The following is a 21,656-nucleotide window of genomic DNA, read 5'->3' as shown; positions in this document are numbered from 1 at the left end:
CACTCGTAGGCTTGCTGAGATGGATAAGAACAAGAACATAAATAGAGATGACAGAGTCTCTCTTTGGCTCTGGCTGCAGGCACTTCTCTCCCTAACTTGCTAACTAATCCTTCTGCTTCCTAACCCCCCTGGCTGACCCTTCAAACTACTTTGAGTGTAAGGCAAGGTCTGGGGTAAGGTAGAGGGATGGAGAGAAGGTGGAAGGGTGGTTGGGAACTTCTCCTGGGGACTCAGATTTCTGGGAGGGCTGTTGTCTTTCTGTATTACTTTTTTAACTTGTATATTTATGTATATATTGTAACTATCTGCTTGTGTATTGTGCTAAGATGTAAATATGAAACTTCATTCTTCAAATTTCCAGTGGCTGAGTCTAGTCTGGGTGATTTCCCAAAGTGGGGGGGGGCAGGGAACACCCAAACCATCACATGCAGGGCAGATCACACAGGAACACATCCAGGTAGCTTTGGAAAGAAATGCAAACTAAGTTTGGCTTTCAGCCCATGTTGCAGACATGTACTAAATGATGAAAATAAAAGGGAAAAAATAGGCTAATTTTTCTGGTTCCTTTCATCTGATACCTCCCTGGGGGTGTTCAAGGCCAGGTTGGATGAGCGACCTGTTCTAGTGGGAGGTGTCCCTGCCTATGGCAGGGCATTGGACCTGGCTGAGCTTTGAGGTCCCTTCCAACCTAAACCGTTCTATATACCTGGAAATTAGGGAATATAAAAAGGAGCAATTATGATTATATTGTAGGATTCTTTGCTAAAGAGTTTTGGTTTTCTGACTTGGAAATCTCCCTGTGGAGTTTGCAGTAGTCCAAGCTGGGGATGCTGCAGAAAACCTATTTCAGTGATGCCTTGTTATGGGGAGCTTAATCCAGTCCTTCTTAGAAAATCCAGAAACAATTTCCCTTGCCTACAAACGTGCCAAAAATGTATAGATCTGCAAATGATGATTTTGACCTCCCGGGATATGTCTTCAGAGTAGATTGTCAGTATTCACAGAACCTCATAAGTCTTCTCAAAGTATCCAGCAGTGAAATGAATAGGTAGTCATAAAAACATAAATCCAGAACCAAAACCCTAGCAACTTAGTCATCTGTTCAGCACAACAGCTTTCAAACTTTTATTTGCAGGACATAGCTCTTGGTTTAACAGGCTCAGTCTCATCCACAAAAAGATTTTCAGGGTTCAAGCTTTACACTTAAATATTAGAAGAACTTAAAACAGATGGACTGTGTTTTTTATTTTTTAAGCATGATCCAGTCCTATATTCTCCATACATTCCATAGGCTTCTGCTAGAGAGAAGCATTAGAGTATTACAGTTATTTGACATCTGACATAGCCACAGAATATAAAATGAATTTGTCTATTAAACAGAATTCTCCAGAATGAAGCTGAAATAAATGGTTGCAAATATAAAAAGTTTAACCTTGAGCAGGTAAATGCTCTCTATTCTGCTATTTCAAATCCAGTGTTATAGTTGTCTCAAAGTGTTTCAGGCTGGTTTTCATTTCTCTTACAGTTTAATTTCATGGAGTGAGATTTGTAAAGGGGCAGCCTTCCAGTACTTTAAGGGGGCCTACAAGAAGGCTGGGAAGGGACTTTTCACAAGGGCTTGTAGTGATAGGATGAGAGGGAATGGATTGAAGCTTGAGGAGGGCAGATTTAAACTGGATATTAGGAAGAAATTCTTTACAGTGAGGGTGGTGAGACACTGGAACAGGTTGCCCAGGGAGGTGATGGATGCCTCCTCCCTAGAGGTGTTCAAGACTGTGTTGGATGAAGCCTTGGGCAACCTGGAGTAGTGGAAGGTGTCCCCTCCCATGGTGGGGCATTTGAACTAAATGATTTTTAAGGTCCCTTCCAACCCAAACCATTCTACGAATCTATGAAATTACTTAGAATCATAGAATCAACCAGGTTGGAAGAGATCTCCAAGATCATCCAATCCAACCTAGCACCCAGCCCTAGACAATCAACTAGACCGTGACACTAAGTGCTTCATTCAGACTTTTTGGAAGGAACTCTCAGGCCATCTTGTCCCTGCCTCCTCACCTGCTAATCTTGCTCTTGATTCTTGAGCTTGTCGAAGCTTTAGATTCACAAACTGCATTGGGTTGGAAGGAACTCTCAGGCCACCTTGTCCAGCCCCCCTGCAGTCAACAGGGACGCTTCCAACTAGATCAGGCTGCCCAGGGCCACATGAAGTCTGATGCTGACTGTCTCCAGGGACAGGAGTCTCAACCACATCCCCATGCCAACCTGTCTAGATAGCTAGATTTCCAGTTGTGTTTGGGTAAGGATTGGATGTCAGAAGTATAATGCCAGTTGCATGTGTATTAGCACGATTTAACACATTTCAGACTTGGGAAGACAATCAACTGAAAGACAGACTGTGGAGAAGTTGCCATAACATTTGGCTGTGTGCACAGTAGTTTTGGTTGCTGTAAATTCATAGGTGTCACTCATCACTGTGAAGTCTATGAAATTCCAAGTCCTCCAGGTGAGCTTGCAACTGTGCTCCTTGAAAGGCAGCAGAGGTGATCTAGTCCCTATTGACTAGGGAAATGCAGGCTCTATGCCCATCTTCAAACAAGACCAAAACCACAATGTGAGGGACAAAAGGCCTCTTAGCCTTACTGTGATCTTTGGGGGAAATGATGAACCAAAACATCTTGGAACAGATTTTCAGACACTTAGAATGAAATTGCCTGGAAATGTGGTTTTGCATCACTGAAATGTTTGCTTTGTTAGCTGAATTGCACCAAATCTCCTGTCTTAGTGTATTCAGGAAGCTATTATGTGTGTGCTGCACACATTATGAAAACTTTAGCTATCCAGAAATTAGAGGTAGGCAGTAAGTGTAGGAGCACAGTAGGAAGTAACATTTTTGTGATGCATATGTATTTTGTGTTGGGCACAGCTTCGTGCACAGACCACTGCTTTGGTAATTTTCCTAGGTAAATCTTTTGACTTACAAAGAGAGGGAAGGTGGATATTGTCATGTAAAGATCTGATTTTAAAAGGGGGAAAAAAAGGTTCCTCTAACAAAGATGACAAGGTACTGTCTATTAAATAGAACTTAACTCTTCAAGTGACTACTAAATTGTGCCTCTCAGCACTGTATCTGTGTGTCTTTTAAATACCTTCAGATGGCAGCTCAACCACTTCCCTGGGCAGCCTGTTCCAAGGCTTGACAATCCTTTCAGTAAAGAAATTCTTCCTACTATCCACTCTAAACCTCTCCTGGCACAACCTGAGGTCATTTCCACTTGTTCTGTTACTTGGGAGAACAGACCAACCCTCCACCTCACTACAGCCTACTTGCAAGTAGTAATAAAGAGCAATGAGGTCTCCCCTCAGCCTCCTTTTCACTGCCCTCACATCAGTGAAAAACAGATACAATGTCATGCAATTTCTGTGTGCAAACACCAGTGGTTCAGTGGCTCTTTAAAGCAGTCTTAGTTGTCCAGTATCTGTCCCATTCCTCCCCCAGCACACAACGTAAGGTATCCTTGGGGTTTCTATTCTCCAACTATGCAAGGGGCTTCCCAGTTGAGTTCTGCACCCTGTGGCCTCTGCCACACCTCATCTTTCCCTAGCACAGAAGTCTCTGATTTAGCTCCTTCTGCAACTCCTCCAACCATCTGGAGTCCATGCTTTCTTCAGATCAGTGGAACCAAAGTAGAAAACTAAGGAGGGGAGGTGTTTGCATTACTTCAGACTTCTGTTGTCTTCTAAAAAAACCCCCTTTAATTGATATTTGTATGTCTGTGCATCTTCAGGAAAACAATGTAAATGCATTCAAATGTGAAATATGCCATTCTGAAATAACTTCTAAGAAACTTGTTAGAAGCCTTAAAATATTTTGGCTCTTTAAAGCCTTGACACTGGAAAACAAAGCTGAATGTTGAAATGCATAACTCCTGGAGGAGGGAAGAGGCTGAGTATTTAAATGATGGTGTATCCTTTCCCCCTTTTGAAAGAACTAAAGCACACTGCTTTTTTAATGTTGCTAACTCCCCAGTAAAACCTTTAAGTGCTCCTAAATGACTTTAACTCACTGAAGGACTACCTTTTTCTTTCTAATGTGTTGGAATTCATATTAGCGCTACTTTGCCCTTGTTTCTGAATTAGTTTGATGATGGCAGCCGCTCCACCAAGCTGTCTGTCAAGATGTGGGTGGCAAGCTATTATTTCACTTCATAAATCATAATTTACAGAGGGTTTTTATATCCATCTTGGGGATAAACACTTTATGCTTTGTGTTTTCAGCAGCAATATAAAATGTAATTGATACTTAAAGCAATATGTTAGAAATACGGACAGAGAAAGCCAGGAGAGAAAAATCACAACTGTTTAGTTTCTCTGTGGGTTGGTCTACATGCCCAGCATTTTTTCCATCTGATTTCATATTCTTAGCACTTCAGCAGAGGATGATGATGAATTGCATTTGCACCATTGCTGCCTGTAGGTTACTACAAGGATGTGTTGTTAGTTGCAGGCACTCAACAGGTCGCTTGGCTCAACAGGGTTGTTTTGTCCTGGTTTGGTGCTTTGTATTTTTCAGTGCTACTCAATAAACTTATCACTTTGTGCTCTTGTTTTCCAGATTCATGAGAAACTCCATTATTATGAAAAACAGAACCCAGTGCCCATACTCCACGGTGCAGCAGCCTTGGCAGATGATGTAAGTGTCCCCTGCTGAGATCACTGGTACCAAGTCTCTCAAAAACTGCAAGCACAACTCCTTGTAGTCCAAGCATATGAATGTAATCCTCTGAACTGAAATCATAAGAAGCTGCAAATGTTTCCAAAGGTGCTGTCATCACCAGGCTTGCTGCTGATAGTACTTTGATTTTTATTCACTTGCCTGTTGCAAAAACATTGCATCTAGCTAGCTTCTTGTTCTGCTTTAGTAACTACGTAATAGAAGCTACAGGTTGGAAGTCTACTGGGAGAGGGGAAAGCTGTCAACTGTTAGTGTTTTGGGAAAGTCACAGGCAAGAGGAATGCTTTGGAAAAATAAAGACAAATGAGATATCAGCACTGCTGACAGAACATGAAAAATGACAGATAATACTACAGAAATGGAGCATATGAAATGCTTAGGAAGGAGGCTTGTTAGGAAAAAAAAATTCAGAAACTATAAGAAAAAAAATACAGTAGTGATTTATTCATATTGGAGCTTTCCAAATTACCTTCATAACCAAAAAAACCTAAATTGTGAAAGTGGTAGGCATTGATGGAGTAGTTAATTTCCTGTTACTATAATTTTTATTCTAAAGAAAAGGATGAAAAAAAAAAGAAAGAAATCCAACCTGCCATTTCTTGCTGTTTTGGTTAACTCTAGGATTCAGATGAATTGTGCACACACCTGTATAAACTATGACTGAACCTGAGGTAGGCCAGGATAGAGAAATGTTTAATAAACTGTGGTTTAGGTGAAATCCAGAAGTCTTTGTTGCAATTGGTGATCTTGGGTTGGTTTATAGAAACAGCAATATCTATTCAGATCTGTGTCAAAGGCAGCATGTTTGGAACTTCAGTATGCTTCATACATGTTTTTAAATCTTACCTGTCTTTTAAAATATATAGAATCATAGAATCAACCAGGTTGGAAGAGACCTCCAAGATCAGCCAGTCCAACCTAGCACCCAGCCCTAGCCAATCAACCAGACCATGGCACTAAGTGCCTTATCCAGGCTTTTCTTCAACACCTCCAGGGATGGTGACTCCACCACCTCCCTGGGCAGCTCATTCCAATGCCAATCACTCTCTCTGCCAACAACTTCCTCCTAAACCCACCTAGACCTCTCCTGGCACAACTTGAGACTGTGTCCCCTCGTTCTGTTGCTGCTTGCCTGACAGAAGAGACCAACCCCACCTGGCTACAACCTCCCTTCAGGTAGTTGTAGACAGCACTGCGGTCACCCCTGAGCCTCCTCCAGGCTGCACACCCCCAGGCCCCTCAGCCCCTCCTCATATATTCAATATATATATTGAATATTAATGGCTTTTAATTTGAAAATGTTACATATGGTTAGATGTTGTGACTTGAGAATGGCAACATGTGAACCAAAAAGTAAATGAAACATGTTTGAAGTCAGTTGGAAAAAAAAAGGGGGGGGATCCAATGTAATTTAATCATGTTTCAGTAGGAGAGCTATATCCTGTAACATACCAAATATTGTAATGTATTAGCTTTGACATCAGGCATATATTAGTAATATTTTTTTAACCTTCAAGTAGCATTGAATAATGTTGATAGTAATTTTTAAAATTAGAAAGCTGGTTGAAATTCTCTTCATTAAGTTCCTGGTGACATATTAATAATCCTTGTTAACATTCCTGGTATGGATCTCTGGCCTAAAATTCTTAATAAGACTCATTTCTTATTTTTGGATGCAAAGCTTAGGGGTTTTTTTATACATTCAGAAGTGCTGAGCAACCTCATTCTTTGTTCAGCCCCATTTAAAACACATACTCTTGGAAATCCCCAAATTAAAGTTCTCTGTCACTCCTCAGTTAAATGAGGTCAGGGTTTTTTTGCCCCATGAGTGCATTATTATATGTGTGGTAGTATATTTTAAATGTACACATGTTGGGATATGAGTGTCTCTAGACATCTGCCTACTTTTAAAGCATAGCTTATTATTAAAGCTCCTCTTGGTGGTTCTCCATTTTGCTCATGTGCTTTTATGGAGCTGAAGAGCTGCTGTTATGGGCAGCATCCCATAGAGTGAGGATGTCCTTTAGCAGCTGATGTCAGACCAGCACAGTGCAGGATTTTTGGTGTTTCAGTGCTGCTGGAGTGGATCCAGAATAGACCATGAAGATGGTCACCAGGCTGGAACACCTCCTCTATGGGAATAGGCTGAGAGAGTTGGGGCTGTTCAGCCTGGAGAAGAGTAGACTCCAGGGAGACCTGCAAGTGGCCTTCCAGTAAGTGAAGGGGAAAACAGGAGAGCTGGGGTGGGACTTTCTACAAGGGCTTGTAGAGACACAAGGATAAGGGCCAATGGCTTTGAGCTTGAGGAGGGCAGATTTAGACAGGACATTAGGAAGAAATTGTTTAGTGTGAGAGTGGTGAGACACTGGAATAGGTTGCCCAAGGAGGTTGTTGATGTCCTCTCCCTGGAGGTGTTCAAGACCATGCTGGATGACGTCTTGAGCAACCTGGTCAAGATGTCCCTGCCCATGGGAGGGGGGTTACAAGTAGATTGTCTTTAAGGTTCCTTCCAACTGAAAGCATTCTGTGAATCCTTATCAGTGAACTCTGAGGAAGACCATTTACATGTAGTGGGTTCTGTGTCTCCAAACCCCACACATTTCCAGGATTGAAGTGCTATTCCATTTTTTGGCACGCATGCTTGACTAGATGTCAGCCTCAGGAATTTAAGAGCCTATTGGCTATATAAAACTTTTCTTTCAATAAACTTTGAATTAATGTTTTGTCTTGTGATAGTAACTGTTCTATAGTTAAGCAGTGAAGGAGATATTCTTATTAGCAGGTGAATATGTCCTATCTGATTTAGAGTCTAAATTTGAGGTGGTGCCTCTTGGTTGTAAGAAAGACTGTTGGGGAGATAAAGTTTCAGCACTTTCTCCAGAAGCTTTAAATCCCCAGGTCCTGGTGCTCCTCATCTTGCCAGCCTCACTCCACATCTGCCTCTCCACTTGGTTTGTTTTCCCATCTCTATGTTTGCAGCTCTTCATAAAGTACTTAGTTATGGTTCCCTCAACAGGGAATCGTAGAGCTGGTTCTTAGACAGGTTTTCCTGCAGTCTTTGGTGCAGGAGGTGATGAGCTTGGCACCATTGTGCCTGAAGTATCTCATACAGTTTGTGCTGCTGCTGGTAGCACTTCAACACTGACAACAAACAAAAGTGCAGCCCAAACCAACTAGAAGCACAATATGCAGCTGTAGTGATACCTGTTTGCTCATCTGGAAGCACAGCCTTGTCTTCCTCTTCCTCAGCCTTTGTCTTCCTCCTCTTCTGTCATAGGGTGCTAAAAATGCCTTTAAGACATGGAAATATTTGGAAAAATCTTGGAAATGAGATGAGTAAAAACAAATTTTAATTCTTTAATCTGCAAACAAATATTTGCAGAGTGATGAGATTTAAAAGTCTGTTAAAGCAACAACAAAACAAATCCTCCTGTTTCTCACAGTTCTAAACTTTCTGTACTTGTGCTTACATTTGCACCACCAAAACAACCCCCATTTCTGCTGGATAGGTGCTTGTGCACAATTCATCTGAGAGAAATTCCTGCTGATTACTCATCATCATCAATGGAACACAGCCTTTATTGTCTAGTGATGAGTAGCACAAGCTAAAGACTGAAAAGAGAACTAAGGGCAACCTGTGCCATACACCTCCTGTCACTCCTAGGATAGATGATTTTCAGCTTTGCTGATTGCAGTCAGATTACTTCAATACTTGGCTTTATGTGCCTGAAATATTTCCTCCTGACCTTTCCTACAGAAATCATTTTCCAATCTTTTGGTTTTAAGACACAAATACTGCTAAGATTATCATTGATGTAGTTGAAGCTTATGGCTGGTTTGTAGTTAAAAGTCTGTTGAACTGCAGGTGATGGTTTTTCCTTTGTTTCAATCCTATTACCCCTGCGTTAACGTGAAGGTTAAAAAGTATTCAAACCATGTCTGATGTGTACAATTGCTTCTAGAATTGTCTATTACATACAGTTACACAAAGCATACCTCTATCCATTTGTCTGGAAGGTTTATACAAAATGAAAGTAGAAATTGAAATTTGGTTAGATGGATGAAGGAAGTTGCAGCAAGGAACTGATCTTTCTTTAAGACGTTTTTATGATACTGATTTAATGCAAAGAAAATAAGTGATTATCTGAAATCATGTTTTGGATTACGAGCTGTGTAGCTTCAGAATTTTAAAGCTCAGTGTTGTGAAATATGTTTCAGTTTCTCCTTCTTCTGGAAAAACAGTTTGAATCTGAAATCCTGCAATAAAATATGCCTCTTGAGTCCAAATTAGCTGAGAATGTCTTGATAAGGAAAACTCAAGACATGAGCCAAATAGCTGCAGGATTAAACGTTAGACTGCTGCTCTGTTGTTCAGCAGACCACAATTTCATAGCACAACCAAACATAAATTACTGATCTTGTTGTTAGGACATAGTTTGTGCATTTGAAGGGCTTGAATTGCTGATGACCTGTTATAAACTGTATTATGATTAACCCGTTTCACCTTTAACGAGCTCCTTCCAGTGTATGTGTAAACATAATAAAAGGGTCAGATTGCTTGCACTGTAGGGGCACTTTGCTTTCTTATCCCACTCCTAAACAGCGCAGCTACTGTGGGTTTTTGGAAGCAGTGTGGATTTCACCACCTCATTCAAAACTGTTTTTTATAGACAGTGTCAAAGTTTGATCCAGTCATTTTTACAAGCAGGCCTTTGTCTGCACGCAAAGCACCATTCACTTCAATGAAGTGCTGGGGTTTGCCCCCATTGCAATAAATCAGGATGTGATCTGGCTGCACCCTTGCCAGAAATGATTACTTGTGTTAACCAGAGCCAAAAGGCCTGCTTTAAATCTGGTCCGCTGAGGGCCAGAAAAAGAAGTGCAGTGATTGATGGTGTTTGTCTTCATGCTGGCTTCTGTTGGAACACGTTGGAAAGCAATAACCTTGAGCAAGATAGATTCTAGGTTGTTACTGATGCACCGAGTAGAACAACGCTTTGCTAACCGTCTTTGTGTCGATTCCATCTCCCACCCAGCTGGCTGAGGAGCTGCAGAGCAAGCCGCTGAGCAGTGAGATCAGAGAGCTGTTGAAACTCCTTTCAAAACCCAATCTCAAGGTGAGGATGTGTTGCACCTGCAAAGTGTTTTCTGCATGGCTGTCTGCCTGGGGTTTGTCTGCCTTAAGGAATACTTGTGCTGTTAAGAAGGGGCAATAATGCTATCCAGAAATGCCCTTGAGGAAGAAACATATTTAATGTTGCTTATATCTTGTTAGGCTCTTCCTGCTGTTTATAAAAGGCCTTCAGTGAAGAGCCATCACCTGTTTACAGTGGATAATCCAAAAAGTAGAGAATAGGTTCTTTTCTTTTGTCTTTCACTAACTGTTGTTGTAAACACTTTGTGAACTTACTAAAAATGTGCTTCTCCTAAAAGCTTTTCAGCCATACCATTGATTTAATTGTACTGTGCATGAGTAACACAACCTGGTCCTTGAAACAGAACTCTTGGTGAATGTTATTTTATTAAAAAATCTGATCTTGAAAAGACCTGGAGCTGTCTGTGGTGCAACTTGATATCTCTCATCTGACAGTAGGCTGTGGAACCATTGAATTGCCCAGGTTGGAATGAGGTTGTCTAGTCCAACACGCTGCTCAAAGCAGGATCAACACTGAGCTCAGAGCAGGCTGCTCACAGGGCTTTCTCCCATCCAGTCTTGAAAATGCCTAGGAGCAGATATTCCACGGCCTCTCTGCACAGCCTCCTTCACTTGCTGACCAGCCTCCTAGTAAAAACTGTTTCCTTAAATCCAACAAGAACCTCCCTTGTGCATCATTGTTAATGCACACTATCACATTATTTTTGCCACTCACAGAATTGCAGAATTGCAGAATTGCTTAGATTGGAAAAAGACCTTCAAGATCATTGAATCCAATCATTAGTTTCACACTGACAAGGGCTTGACTAAACCAAATCCCTCAGCACAACATCTTATCACTATGAGTCGCTATGGTTGGAAAGGACCACCAGGATCATCCAGTCCAGAGGATAATGCTGGAGATGCCTATTGCAATGCTAACTACATGCAGCATTTGATAAGTTCAGAGGAAAAACTCTGGAGTGGAAAAGAGCCTGTTTTAAGACTGCTCCCTTATATTCCCTGTACAACACTCATCTCAAAACCTGAGGCACTGTGATATCTTCAGAGTGCTACAACTTTTGCAAACCAATTGTGCCTCCTTTTAAAAGTTTTTTGCACAGTTGGTTATTGCATGGTTTGCAAAGTGACAAGCTGATTTCTCTGGAGGGGGAAGCAATGCCAATGGCATACTAGAGGAGGAACTGCATAGATCCTAAGCTTTCCTGTAGCTATTTCCTTAGTGACTGTCCATGTTTCATACTTCTGAACATTTAGTGGATTGAGTGTGAAGACAACTTGTTTGCCACAACTGCATCTCTCCCTTTCTGGCTTCTCTCTTCCCACTCTTGCTGTCTTGCTCCCTTTCCTTCCCTCTCTTTCTCACATCCACTCGTTCACTCTTGCTGTGTGTTGGAAGCAGTTAAATGCAATGTGATAAGCTTACTGGGACTTCAGGGAAACAAGTGTCTTACTCTCAGAGTGCTTAATATGATTGAACAACTGCAGCAACTTAGCAAATGTGTGTCTTGCTGCAGAGGGAGGTGCAGCGTACCAAACCCTTTGTGTGGCCACATTGCCTAATCCTACACAAGGTCCATGTTTCCCTACCCTGCATAGTTTGCAGGTGTTTGTGTGAGTCAGAGGGAAGAACTGACTGTAGGTGTGATGTTCTTTCCTATCCATTGTCATCTCCATCTGCCATCTCATGGCAAGCATGTCTGAAAAAGGTGGTAGATTATCACTGCTCCTTCCTCCATCACGTTGACTAGGCAGGTGTGCTGCTGCAGTCGGTCTGAGGCTGTTCACTTGAGATTCTTCTGCTGGTTTTCTTTGCTCTTTCAAGGGTGGAAAAGGGAAAGGAATGAAGTTGTTGGGACTCAGCATTTCCAATTCCTTCCCAGAGATGCCCTCAGGTCTGTTCAGCTGTATCTGAGCTTATGCTCTACATTGCATAAGACTTTGTAGCTCTTCGCAATTAGGTTGATAGCTGGAGAGAGTTTCTTTCTTTCTTTCCTTCTAGATTGCAAGGGCAAAATGATGTCTAGAACAACTTCTCCCCACACATCTGAAATTCCTTGGGGTAACACATCTGTCTTTTCCAATTTTGTTTCATAGGCTTTGCCTAAAAAAGTTGTATATGGCTTAATTTGGGATTAATTTAAGATGGCTGCATGTTGTTCTTGGGGAGGAACTTTGCTCTTGTAACCTGACTTCTAACTGCAGTGTCAGCTGGAGCCAGCAGGAAAGCATCCACTCTCCTGCAGCTCTGCTTCTCATGCTCATGGCACAAAGAAGGATGATTAGGATTAGCTTACTGCACTACATCACTGCTTCCACCAGTTCCATGATGTAAAGCGGCAGGTCTAGCAAAGTGATTAGAGCATTGCAGATTTGGTTAACATGCCCAAGGAGGCTGGGAGAGTTTTTCATCATCAATATTTCTGTATTTTCATTTTGAGTTACAACATTGTTTTGTTTGAAGGTATTTCTGAGTGCTTGTGTCTTGATGAGTGAAGCTTTGACAAGTTGCGGTGTTGGTGGTTTTCATCCAGGGAGAAATGCTTTAAAGAGCAAAATAATTTCTGTGAGGCAGTTACACTTAGCAGAGCTAAGACTTTCAAAATGTCCTAAAAGTCATTCCAAGGTTTTGTCAGGTGCATTTTCTTCTGGGGAAAAAAAACCCCAATAATAATAAATGGGGTATTTCTGGTCTTTAATAAAGCTGAATGCAATATCCAGTTACACCCAGTGGGATTTTTTTTTTCCTGCTCTAAAATGTGGCATCCTTTACCTAAATTAAATGAATTATGAATGGTTGTGATTTATCTTTTCTGATTAAAACAGAGGTCTGGGAGTGAGCAAAGCCTGTAGCTCCAGGAAATCGAGTGGATTTGTTTAGCTGTGTGTGAGATTTTGCATTTGCCTTATAGAGTTAAAATGTAATTGCTGAGTCCCATGGATGCAGGCCAGCCACATCTGCTGCTTTTAGCTTCCAACGTTGGATAAAGACTTAGAATTTACATTCTGTAATCCTTCTGTACCTTGTTAAAGATATCAACAAGCAAAAGAGCATTTCCACACCTTAAGCACCCAAATCCAATTTAATTCAGCATTTGATTTTTAAGTAGATCAGAAATTAGCTCTTTGAAATGCATCTTGTTATCTCTGACTCAGGAAGCACAAGTACAGCAGCTTATTCAGCTTCAGCTCTTTTCCAGCAGAACCACAAGTGTGTGATCGAATGGTTGCAGTCAGCTGAGGAAGATAACAGTTAATAACTGCTTAAGCTTCCAGGGTATGCAAGTCTGCAAGGTCTGCTGAGCTGGTTGTTAAAAAAACAACAACAAACACAATAAAACATAATTGGGCAAGCCTAAGGTTCAAGATATTAACACAAAATATGCCTAAAAAGGAATGGAATTCTGGATTTTTCAAGCATGTGTCACAATCAAGTTAGCAAAATGGCCTTACCTGCCAGTAGGGATGCAAGTAGGAAGAAGAGAAGTGAGCTCTGAAGTTGCTTCTGTGTGTGAATGGCCAGAAGCTCAGTGAGAGGCACTGTGAGGAAAGAGATGTAGTGTATATGACAGAGGATCAAACTGTGGATGAAAGACTTGAAAACTTCCAAAGTAACTTCCACTTCTAATTAAAAAGCTTTCTTGAACAGTAGCTCTCTGTTTCTTTTGCAAGAAGCTGGAAAGGCTCTCTTTTTCCTGAGACAGTGGCATAGCACAGAAGCATAGTTGTTATTTATCTGAAATCTGAAAGCCTAAACCAGCTAATTGCAGGAATGAGCATTTTAGGCACTTGTTTTGCTGGTGTGGGCTGCAAGCAGAAAAGACTGTAAAAAGAATGTGCCATTGTTGTCCAGTGAACGATGTTACCCCAATTACATTAACCTTGAGACAGGCTGAGGATCTATTATTCAGCTCTAACTAGCTCTTAACTTTGTGTTTATAACAGCAGTTACATTCCTGATCATTGCATATTGAAACGAGCACTTTACCATTTGAACTTGAGCTCTATTAGGGTAAATTTAGAGCGGTTTAAATTCCTACCTAATGCATCCTTTGTGGCCGTTGGTGTAATGGGCAGAACAATTATTTTGAAGGCTTATGGCACTGTGCTGTTCTGAAGGATGTTTGTACCTCTTAATAACTCAGAGTAAATGAAGCTTTTGAAACCCCCCTAAGAATGCCAGTGGTGCTTCTGCCTGTTTCAGAGGAGTTTATCTTCTGTTTATGTGGGCTGAAAGCTTTGCAGCTGCTGGTCTGAATCATAAAGCAGATACCTAAGTAAGGGCACGAGGCAGGACTGTGAATTACTTCAATGCATTGTGGTATACAAGAATGTGAGGGATTTGGATCACTTTGGGCATTGTACCTGTAGCTCAGGGAACAAGCAGGGGGCATACATGAAGTTTTTTTCTTGGCTTCTCTTTCATTAAAGCAGAACAACCAGAATTTTGCAAGTAATTTTAAGATAACTGACAGAGTGAAAGGAAAAGTGCTCTCACATGACTGGGAATGTTTTCAGATTAACTTAGCCATGGACAGCCTCAATGTGCTGTTCAAAGAAAATACAGATGCCTTAACATGGGGTTTGGGTGTGTTTAATTTGATTTCAGATGGTAAAGATGCAGACATTGTGATGAAAAGGCTTTACACTTGCTGCTTTGTTTGCAATTCATTTGATGTATACTTGACTTTCAGATTCACAAAGCATAAACTATCTGCATGGGTAAACATTTTAATCCAGTAAGTTCCACTTTAGCTTTTCTTCAGAATAGAACCATGAGAGGGGAAAAAACCCAAAGCCTAAAGCTGCAGATAATGAAACCAAAGCTCCTTGTCCTTCATAGAAATGTTTCCAATGTTTATTGAGGTTTCTTTCAAAAAAGAAAGTGTTTCGTGCAGCTTGAAGCATGCCTTATCCATTGTCCTCTCCTGTTTTTCATGTCTTGACTTGAAGTTTGTAAATTCTAAACTGGATTTGATAAGCAACTGCTGATGCCAGCATCCCATCCATCTTTCCACATGTGCACAGTGGCCTGTGGATACTACATATGCACAGTGGGACTGGAAGGCTGGAGGGGAACTTTTCATAAGGACATCTACCAACAGGCCAAGGGGGAGTGGTTTTAAGCTGAGGAAGAGTAGGTTTATACTGGATCTTTAGAAAGAAGTGCTTCAGTATGAGAGTGGGGAGGCTCTGGAATAGGTTGCCCAGAGTGGCTGTGGATTGTCTCCTCTCTGGAGCTGTTTAAGGCCAGATTGGATGAAGCCTTGGGCAACTAAGTCTAATTGGGAGGCATCCCTGCCTGTGGCAGTGGGGTTGGAGTAGATGAGTGCTTCATTCAGTTTTGGGCTCCCCAATTTAGGAGGGACAGGGGTCTGCTGGAGAAGGTCTATGAGGGCTGTGAGGATGATCAGGGGACTGGAGCACTGCCTGGTGAACAGAGGCTGAGGGACCTGGAGCTTTTTAGTCTGGAGAAGAGAAGACTGAGAGGGGATTTAATAAATGTCTATAAATATCTGAGGGCTGGGGGTCAGGAGGGGGGAACAAGCTATAGGCAAGAAGCAATGGATGGAAGCTGCAGCACAAGAGATTCCACCTCAAGATAAGGGGGAAACTTCTTTACTATGAGGGTCACAGAGCACTGGCACAGGCTCCCCAGAGAGCCTGTGGAGTCTTCTCCTCTGGAGCCTTTCAAGGCCTGTCTGGATGTGTTCCTCTGTGACCTGAGCTAGATTGTATGGTCCTGCTCTGGTCCTGTTCTTGATGATCTTTTTGGGTCTCTTCTAACCCCTAACATCCTGTGATCCCTGAGGTCCCTTCCAACCTAAGCCATTCTGTGATGATGTCCCAACTCTAGCCAGTGTAAGAACACTGAACTGTACACACCTAACTGGAATGTTCACATCCAGCATGCCAAGGTTGGCAGCACCTCTAAAGCTGGTAATTTAGGGTTAGGAAAAAATCACTGTGGACAGAATCATCCCATTCAAGTAGCAATTCTATTCAGCTAGTGAAAGTGGAAAAACTGCACAATATGAAGCAAATCATCTCTTTTTTAGCTGTCATCTTTTTATGCTGCTTTTTCCTTCAGTGGTGATTTTCCTTCACCTTTGCCAGGCCGTATTTCTTTTGAATTCTCCATTCATTTGTTCAACAGCCTCCTTTTTTCTAGTTCATTGATGAATCTGAAATAGTAGTCCAGTATCATTTCTTTTTCTCTGTTTTTGCACATTGCTGGGTTTCCAGTCAGTGGCAAGATTCAGAGTAATAACTCATAAATCTCTTAAGTGCCTTCATCACAAATATTTTAGACAACTGTGAGCATTTTTTCCTTACACCTGCTGTTTTGCTGGCCTTTCAAAAAGAATGTTGCTGGTTCAAGAGACAGGATTTACCTCCCTGGGCAGCCCATTCCAATGCCAATCACTCTTGCTGTGAAAAACTTCTTCCTAACATCCAGCCTAGACCTCCCCTGGCACACCTTGAGACTGTGTCCCCTTGTTCTGTTGCTGCTTGCCTGGCAGAAGAGACCAACCCCACCTGGCTACAGCCTCCCTTCAGGTAGTTGTAGACAGCAATGAGCTCTGCCCTGAGCCTCCTCTTCTGCAGGCTGCACACCCCCAGCTCCCTCAGCCTCTCCTCACAGGGCTGTGCTCCAGGCCCTTCACAGCTTTGTCGCCCTCCTGTGGACATGTTCCAGTACTGCAACATCTCTCTTGAATTGAGGGGCCCTGAATTCAAGGTGTGGCCTGACCAGTGCTCTGTACAGGGGTAGAATAACCTCCCTTGTCCTACTGGCCGCACTGTTCCTGATGCAGCCCAGGATGCCATTGGCTCTCTTGGCCACCTGGGCACACTGCTGGCTCATGTTCAGCTACTATCTACCAGTACCCCCAGGTCCCATTCTTCCTCGCTGCTCTCCGGTTGATGAAGGATTGTGAAGATATTGGAAGAGTGCTTCTGCCCCAGTGTTTTCCACTCTGAAAGCAAACTGTCCTCTTGGAAGTTATTTAAATAGGGCTTAAAGCTTGAAGAACACTTCAGCTAAATGAATCACATTGCAACCATGAAAGAGACTTTGTTCAGATTCTTCACTATTGATTTAAAAGCAGAGCATATTCTACCACTCTCCACAACTGAGGAAAAGCACAGGGATGTCATCTGGAAGAATATTAACACCTTTACCAGATGACACGGATGGGCTGCGTGTTGCTGTGAACATTGAGAGCAGTTTGACTTTGGAAGCGTCTCTAGTGGCTGTGAACAAGGAGCAGAGGAAACAGGAGTCTGAAGATGCAGAATGTTCACTTTCTGTTGGCTGTCACTGTCTGGCTACCAGCTGCAGGTAAACCCATCAGTTCAGACTGGTGAATCTGAAATCAAGAAGCTGCATTTTCAAGCAAGGAAATTATTTCCCTTGTGTGAAAAGAAGTTAACACAGTCCTGAATAAATCCACCAAAGTGAAGAGGAAAAAGTAATATATACTGAATATTGATCCAACTGAGGTGTTGCTATACTAAGACCATTAATATATGATGGTCATTAAAAATACAAACCTATTCCATCTACATTGTTAATTAAATATGAATTGCATCTTCATTAAATATTTGATCAAGTATTTCGATTCACTGCTGCAACCCAGCTGCATCCAAGTCAAGTTGAAAGCGTAAAGGACTTAATTCTCCTGCTTTTTAAGTTCTTAGACATTTAGCTGTTACTTCTCTTATGCTTCTTCTTCCATTTTGATGCTCTGATTGTCTTTTGTTCAGTGGGTTCAGTCTTCTCCCAGCTCTTTCAGCTTTCCTTCTCCAATACCTATCACAAAATGACTTCACTCCCTTGATTTAACTTAGGGAAATTACTCAATAAATTAATCTTTCCAATCTTGGGTAATTTTTTCCACTAATACTTTTAGGTTGGGTTGGTTTGGGTTGGTTTTTTTTGTTTGTTTGTTTGTTTTTGGTTTGAGTTTTTTTGAGGGGGTTGTTTGTTTTGTGGTTGGTTGGTTTGGTTTAGGGGGTTTTAGGTGTGTCTTTTTATCATTCTGTCTGTCTTTCTGTCTGTCTTTCTGTCTGTCTTTGTCTTCTGTAACCCTCCCTCAAAAGAAAAATGCAATATGGTTAGGGCTCTCTGGAGGATGAGCTCTGCCAGGTGAATTCAGAGGCACGTCACTGTGGTTGCTGGTGAAGTTACTTTTCCCCTCTGATGTAACATCTGTTTGCCAGCCTCAGTGGAAGTTACCATCACCCTTGCAAAGCAAAGAGGTGGGAAAATGTCTTGATCTCACCTGATGGAGTTTAATCTGAACTGCCAGAGTAGGTGGCTGTTGCTAATGATCCAGGCTGTGGACTAGGACAGCAAAGTCATGAGCCATTTTGTCCCATTCTGCTGACTCTCCTGCCAAGGACAGTAATCTGCTCCACAGGCAAAGTAACCAGCAGCTGGGCTGGCAGTGACACAGCCTGCTGCAGCTATTGGCTTTCAGAAAGCTTGGTTCGAGACCCCTGCACTTGCAGCCCACAGGGCCAACTGGATCCTGGGCTGCATCAGGAGAAATGTGGCCAGCAGGGCAAGGGAGGTGATTCTCCCCCTCCTCTCCGCTCTGCTGAGACCCCACCTGGAGTACTGCATCCAGTTCTGGAGCCCCTGTTACAAGAATGATGTGGAGATGCTGGAGCATGTCCAGAGAAGGGCCATGGGGATGCTCAGAGGGCTGCAGCAGCTCTGCTGTGAGGACAGACTGAAAGAGTTGGGGCTGTTCAGACTGGAGAAGAGGAGGCTCTGAGGTGACCTTCTTGTGGCCTTCCAGTAACTGGAGGGGACCTACAAAAAAGCTGGGGAGGGACTTTTTAGGCTCTCAGAGAGTGACAAGACTAGGGGGAATGGAGCAAAACTGGAGATGGGTAGGTTCAGGCTGGACGTGAGGAGGAAGTTGTTCAGCATGAGAGTGGTGAGAGGCTGGAATGGGTTGCCCAGGGAGGTGGTTGAGGTCCCATGGCTGGAGGTGTTTAAGGCCAGGCTGGATGAGGCTGTGGCCAGGCTGCTCTAGATTAAGTTGTCCCTGGGCATGGTAGAGGATTGGAACTGTCTGATCCTTGTGGTCCCTTCCAACCCTGACTGATTCTGTGATTCAAAAGATAGGACTGTTTTCATTAGTAATGCTCCAAATTTAAATAAACATTTAAAGTTTCAGGATGCTTTTAAGAAAAAAAGAACTTAGAATCTTGTTTCCAGATTTTTCTATGTGTAAGTTGACAGAGTGAAATTTCAATTTACAAACTGTGAAATAATCAGTGATAGACTTAATATGAAAAATACAGCACTGGTTATTAGACATTTCAGGGGTCTGATGAAAGTATTCATTGCCAGCTAGGTCACGTCTAAGAATTTAGCTGAACATCAATATTTATGTTTAGGTAGTGCAGGAGTTTGAATCATACTTTCTTTCAAGTTCTAAATATGGACTGTGTTTACTTTAGTGAATCATAAGCATAGAACTTAGAGATGAAGTAAAATCTTTTTCTCCAGAGGTGCTTAAATAGATGTGACCTGAATGTTGTGAATCGCAGGTGCATAGTTCTTGGAGCACAAACCCTAAGAGGAGAGGCTGAGGGAGCTGGGGGTGTGCAGCCTGGAGAAGAGGAGGCTCAAGGGAGACCTCATTGCTGTCTGCAACTACCTGAAAGGAGGTTGTAGCCAGGTGGGGTTGGTCTCTTCTGCCAGGCAACCAGTGACAGAACAAGGGGACACAGCCTCAAGCTGTGCCAAGGCAGGTTCAAGCTGGATGTTAGGAAGAAGTTTTTCACAGCAAGAGTGATTGGCATTGGAATGGGCTGCTCAGGGAGGTGGTGGAGTTGCCATCCCTGGGGGTGTTTAAAAGGAGTTTGGACGAGGCATTTAGTACCATGGTTTAGTTAATTAGAAGGTATTAGGTGATAGGTTGGACTCGATGATCTCAAAGGTCTTTTCCAACCTGGTTAATTCTCTTGTTGTGTAATTCTGAAGAGCTATTTGAAAGGAAACCCTCAAACCTTAAATTATAATGATAATAACAAAAATCCTACGCATACTGCAGTTTCTTGTGACAGGTCAAAATTAGTATTATGGAGGTTGATCCCTTCTTATGTGAAAAAAAAAAAGAAGAGGACACTTCTGCCTTTACATTACAGCACCATTACTCTGGGTAGAACTCGTTCACCATAGGATACAAGTTTTAGTTCCTGGCACTTGGAAGTTGTTTGCTTTTGTAAGAAGTCCCAGCCTGTTTTGTGCAAGTCTGGACTGATAGACAGGGTGGAACCTCCTGTGTTCTAGCTTGGACCTTTTTTCCCTTGTTCTGTCACTGGGAACCACTAAAAAGAGACCATCACCTTTGTCCTGACACCTCCTCTCAGGTGTTTATAGACATTAATAAGATCCTTTTGTCCTTCATTTCTCAAGGCTAAACAGCCCCAGGTCTCTCATAGGAGAGAAAATCAAGTTCCACAATCATCTTTGTAGCTCTCTGTTGGACTCTCTCCAGTAGATCCCTGTCTCTTTTGAACTAGGGAGCCCAAAACTGGACTTGGCATTCTAGGTGTGGACTCCCCAGGACAGAGTGGAGGGGGAGGAGAACCTCCCTAGACTACTTTTCTTGATGCCCCCCACTTACTTCAGTAACTCTTCATAATACACTTTTCTAGGACAAAGCCTGAGGGTTTTAGCTCAGATCTGAAGTAAAGCCAATCTTTGTTGAGAAGGAGCTAATAACTACTGGCAGTAATTAGTGCAACTGTGACTTGGGAAGGAAACCAGGAATGCCTGGTGGGTTTGCAATGGTTTTTATCACAATGCCATGCCTGATGGTGGTTGATAAGCACCTGCCTGGACCTAGATGTTTCAGCACTGTGTTCCTCAATCTCAGTCATGAATTCCACAATAAATTAAAAATTCCTAACATAATTTGGAGCTTGTGTGAAAGGATCTTATTATAAAAGGTAGCCAGTAAGCAGGGGAGCTTCTAGAACCACTCTGAAGCATCTCATGCCTGATCAGAAGTACTGGAAGTCTCTTCATATGCTTATTTGTGTGATAGGAATGCTTACTGGAACAAAGGAATTTTTCATCCAGGAGAAAGAGAGAGCTGTTTTTACTTTAGGAAACCAGGTGTTTTGTTCATAGTTCTTGTACTTCCAAGCTACTTTGCAAAGCACCTGGTATTTTTGCCTGTATAAAGCCAGTTCTGTACACACCACTAAATGCCCACACTGTGCAGACAAAACCACATACTCTATGGAGTTCTTACATCAGTTTGACCTATATGTGATGGGTTGGGTGTTCCCTCTCCCCCCACACTTTAGAAATCACCCAGACTAGACTCAGCCAGCTCTGGAAATATGAATGAAGCTTATATTTACAGCTAGCACAATATAGAATCATAGAATCAACCAGGTTGGAAGAGACCTCCAAGATCATGCAGTCCAATCTAGCACCCAGCCCTATCCAATCAACTAGACCATGGCACTAAGTGCCCTGCTTGACCTGCTGCTCACAAATAAAGAAAGGCTGGTAGGGGATGTGGTAGTTGGAGGCTGACTGGGGTACAGTAGCCATAAAATTATATACAAACAGATACTTACAGTATATACAGTTATAGACAGAAATATACAGGGTAAAAGGTAATACAGAAACACAACTCCCCTCCCAGAAACCTGAGTCCCCAGGAGGGGCTCTCAACCACCCCTTCACCTTCCCCCTACCCCTTTCAACCTTACCCCAGTCCCAAG

The 21,656-nt window shown here is 42.4% G+C and overlaps 1 protein-coding gene across 6 annotated transcripts in view; it reads left to right on the top strand.

Annotated features, from left to right (window-relative positions):
• Positions 1-21,656, top strand: part of MPP7 (MAGUK p55 scaffold protein 7) — a 151,786-nt gene that overhangs the window by 73,636 nt on the left and 56,494 nt on the right. For all 6 annotated transcript variants that reach the window (XM_064162776.1, XM_064162772.1, XM_064162775.1 and 3 more), the window contains 2 exons: positions 4,616-4,693; positions 9,772-9,852. In XM_064162776.1, coding sequence (XP_064018846.1) covers positions 4,616-4,693; positions 9,772-9,852 — 159 coding nt within the window. The remainder of the gene's footprint in view (positions 1-4,615; positions 4,694-9,771; positions 9,853-21,656) is intronic.

The sequence above is a fragment of the Pogoniulus pusillus genome, chromosome 23 (assembly GCF_015220805.1).
Source record: "Pogoniulus pusillus isolate bPogPus1 chromosome 23, bPogPus1.pri, whole genome shotgun sequence".
In the NCBI taxonomy this organism is placed as follows: domain Eukaryota; kingdom Metazoa; phylum Chordata; class Aves; order Piciformes; family Lybiidae; genus Pogoniulus; species Pogoniulus pusillus.
The sequence above is the reverse complement of the archived record's forward strand: the minus strand, read 5'-3'. Positions and strand labels throughout refer to the sequence as shown.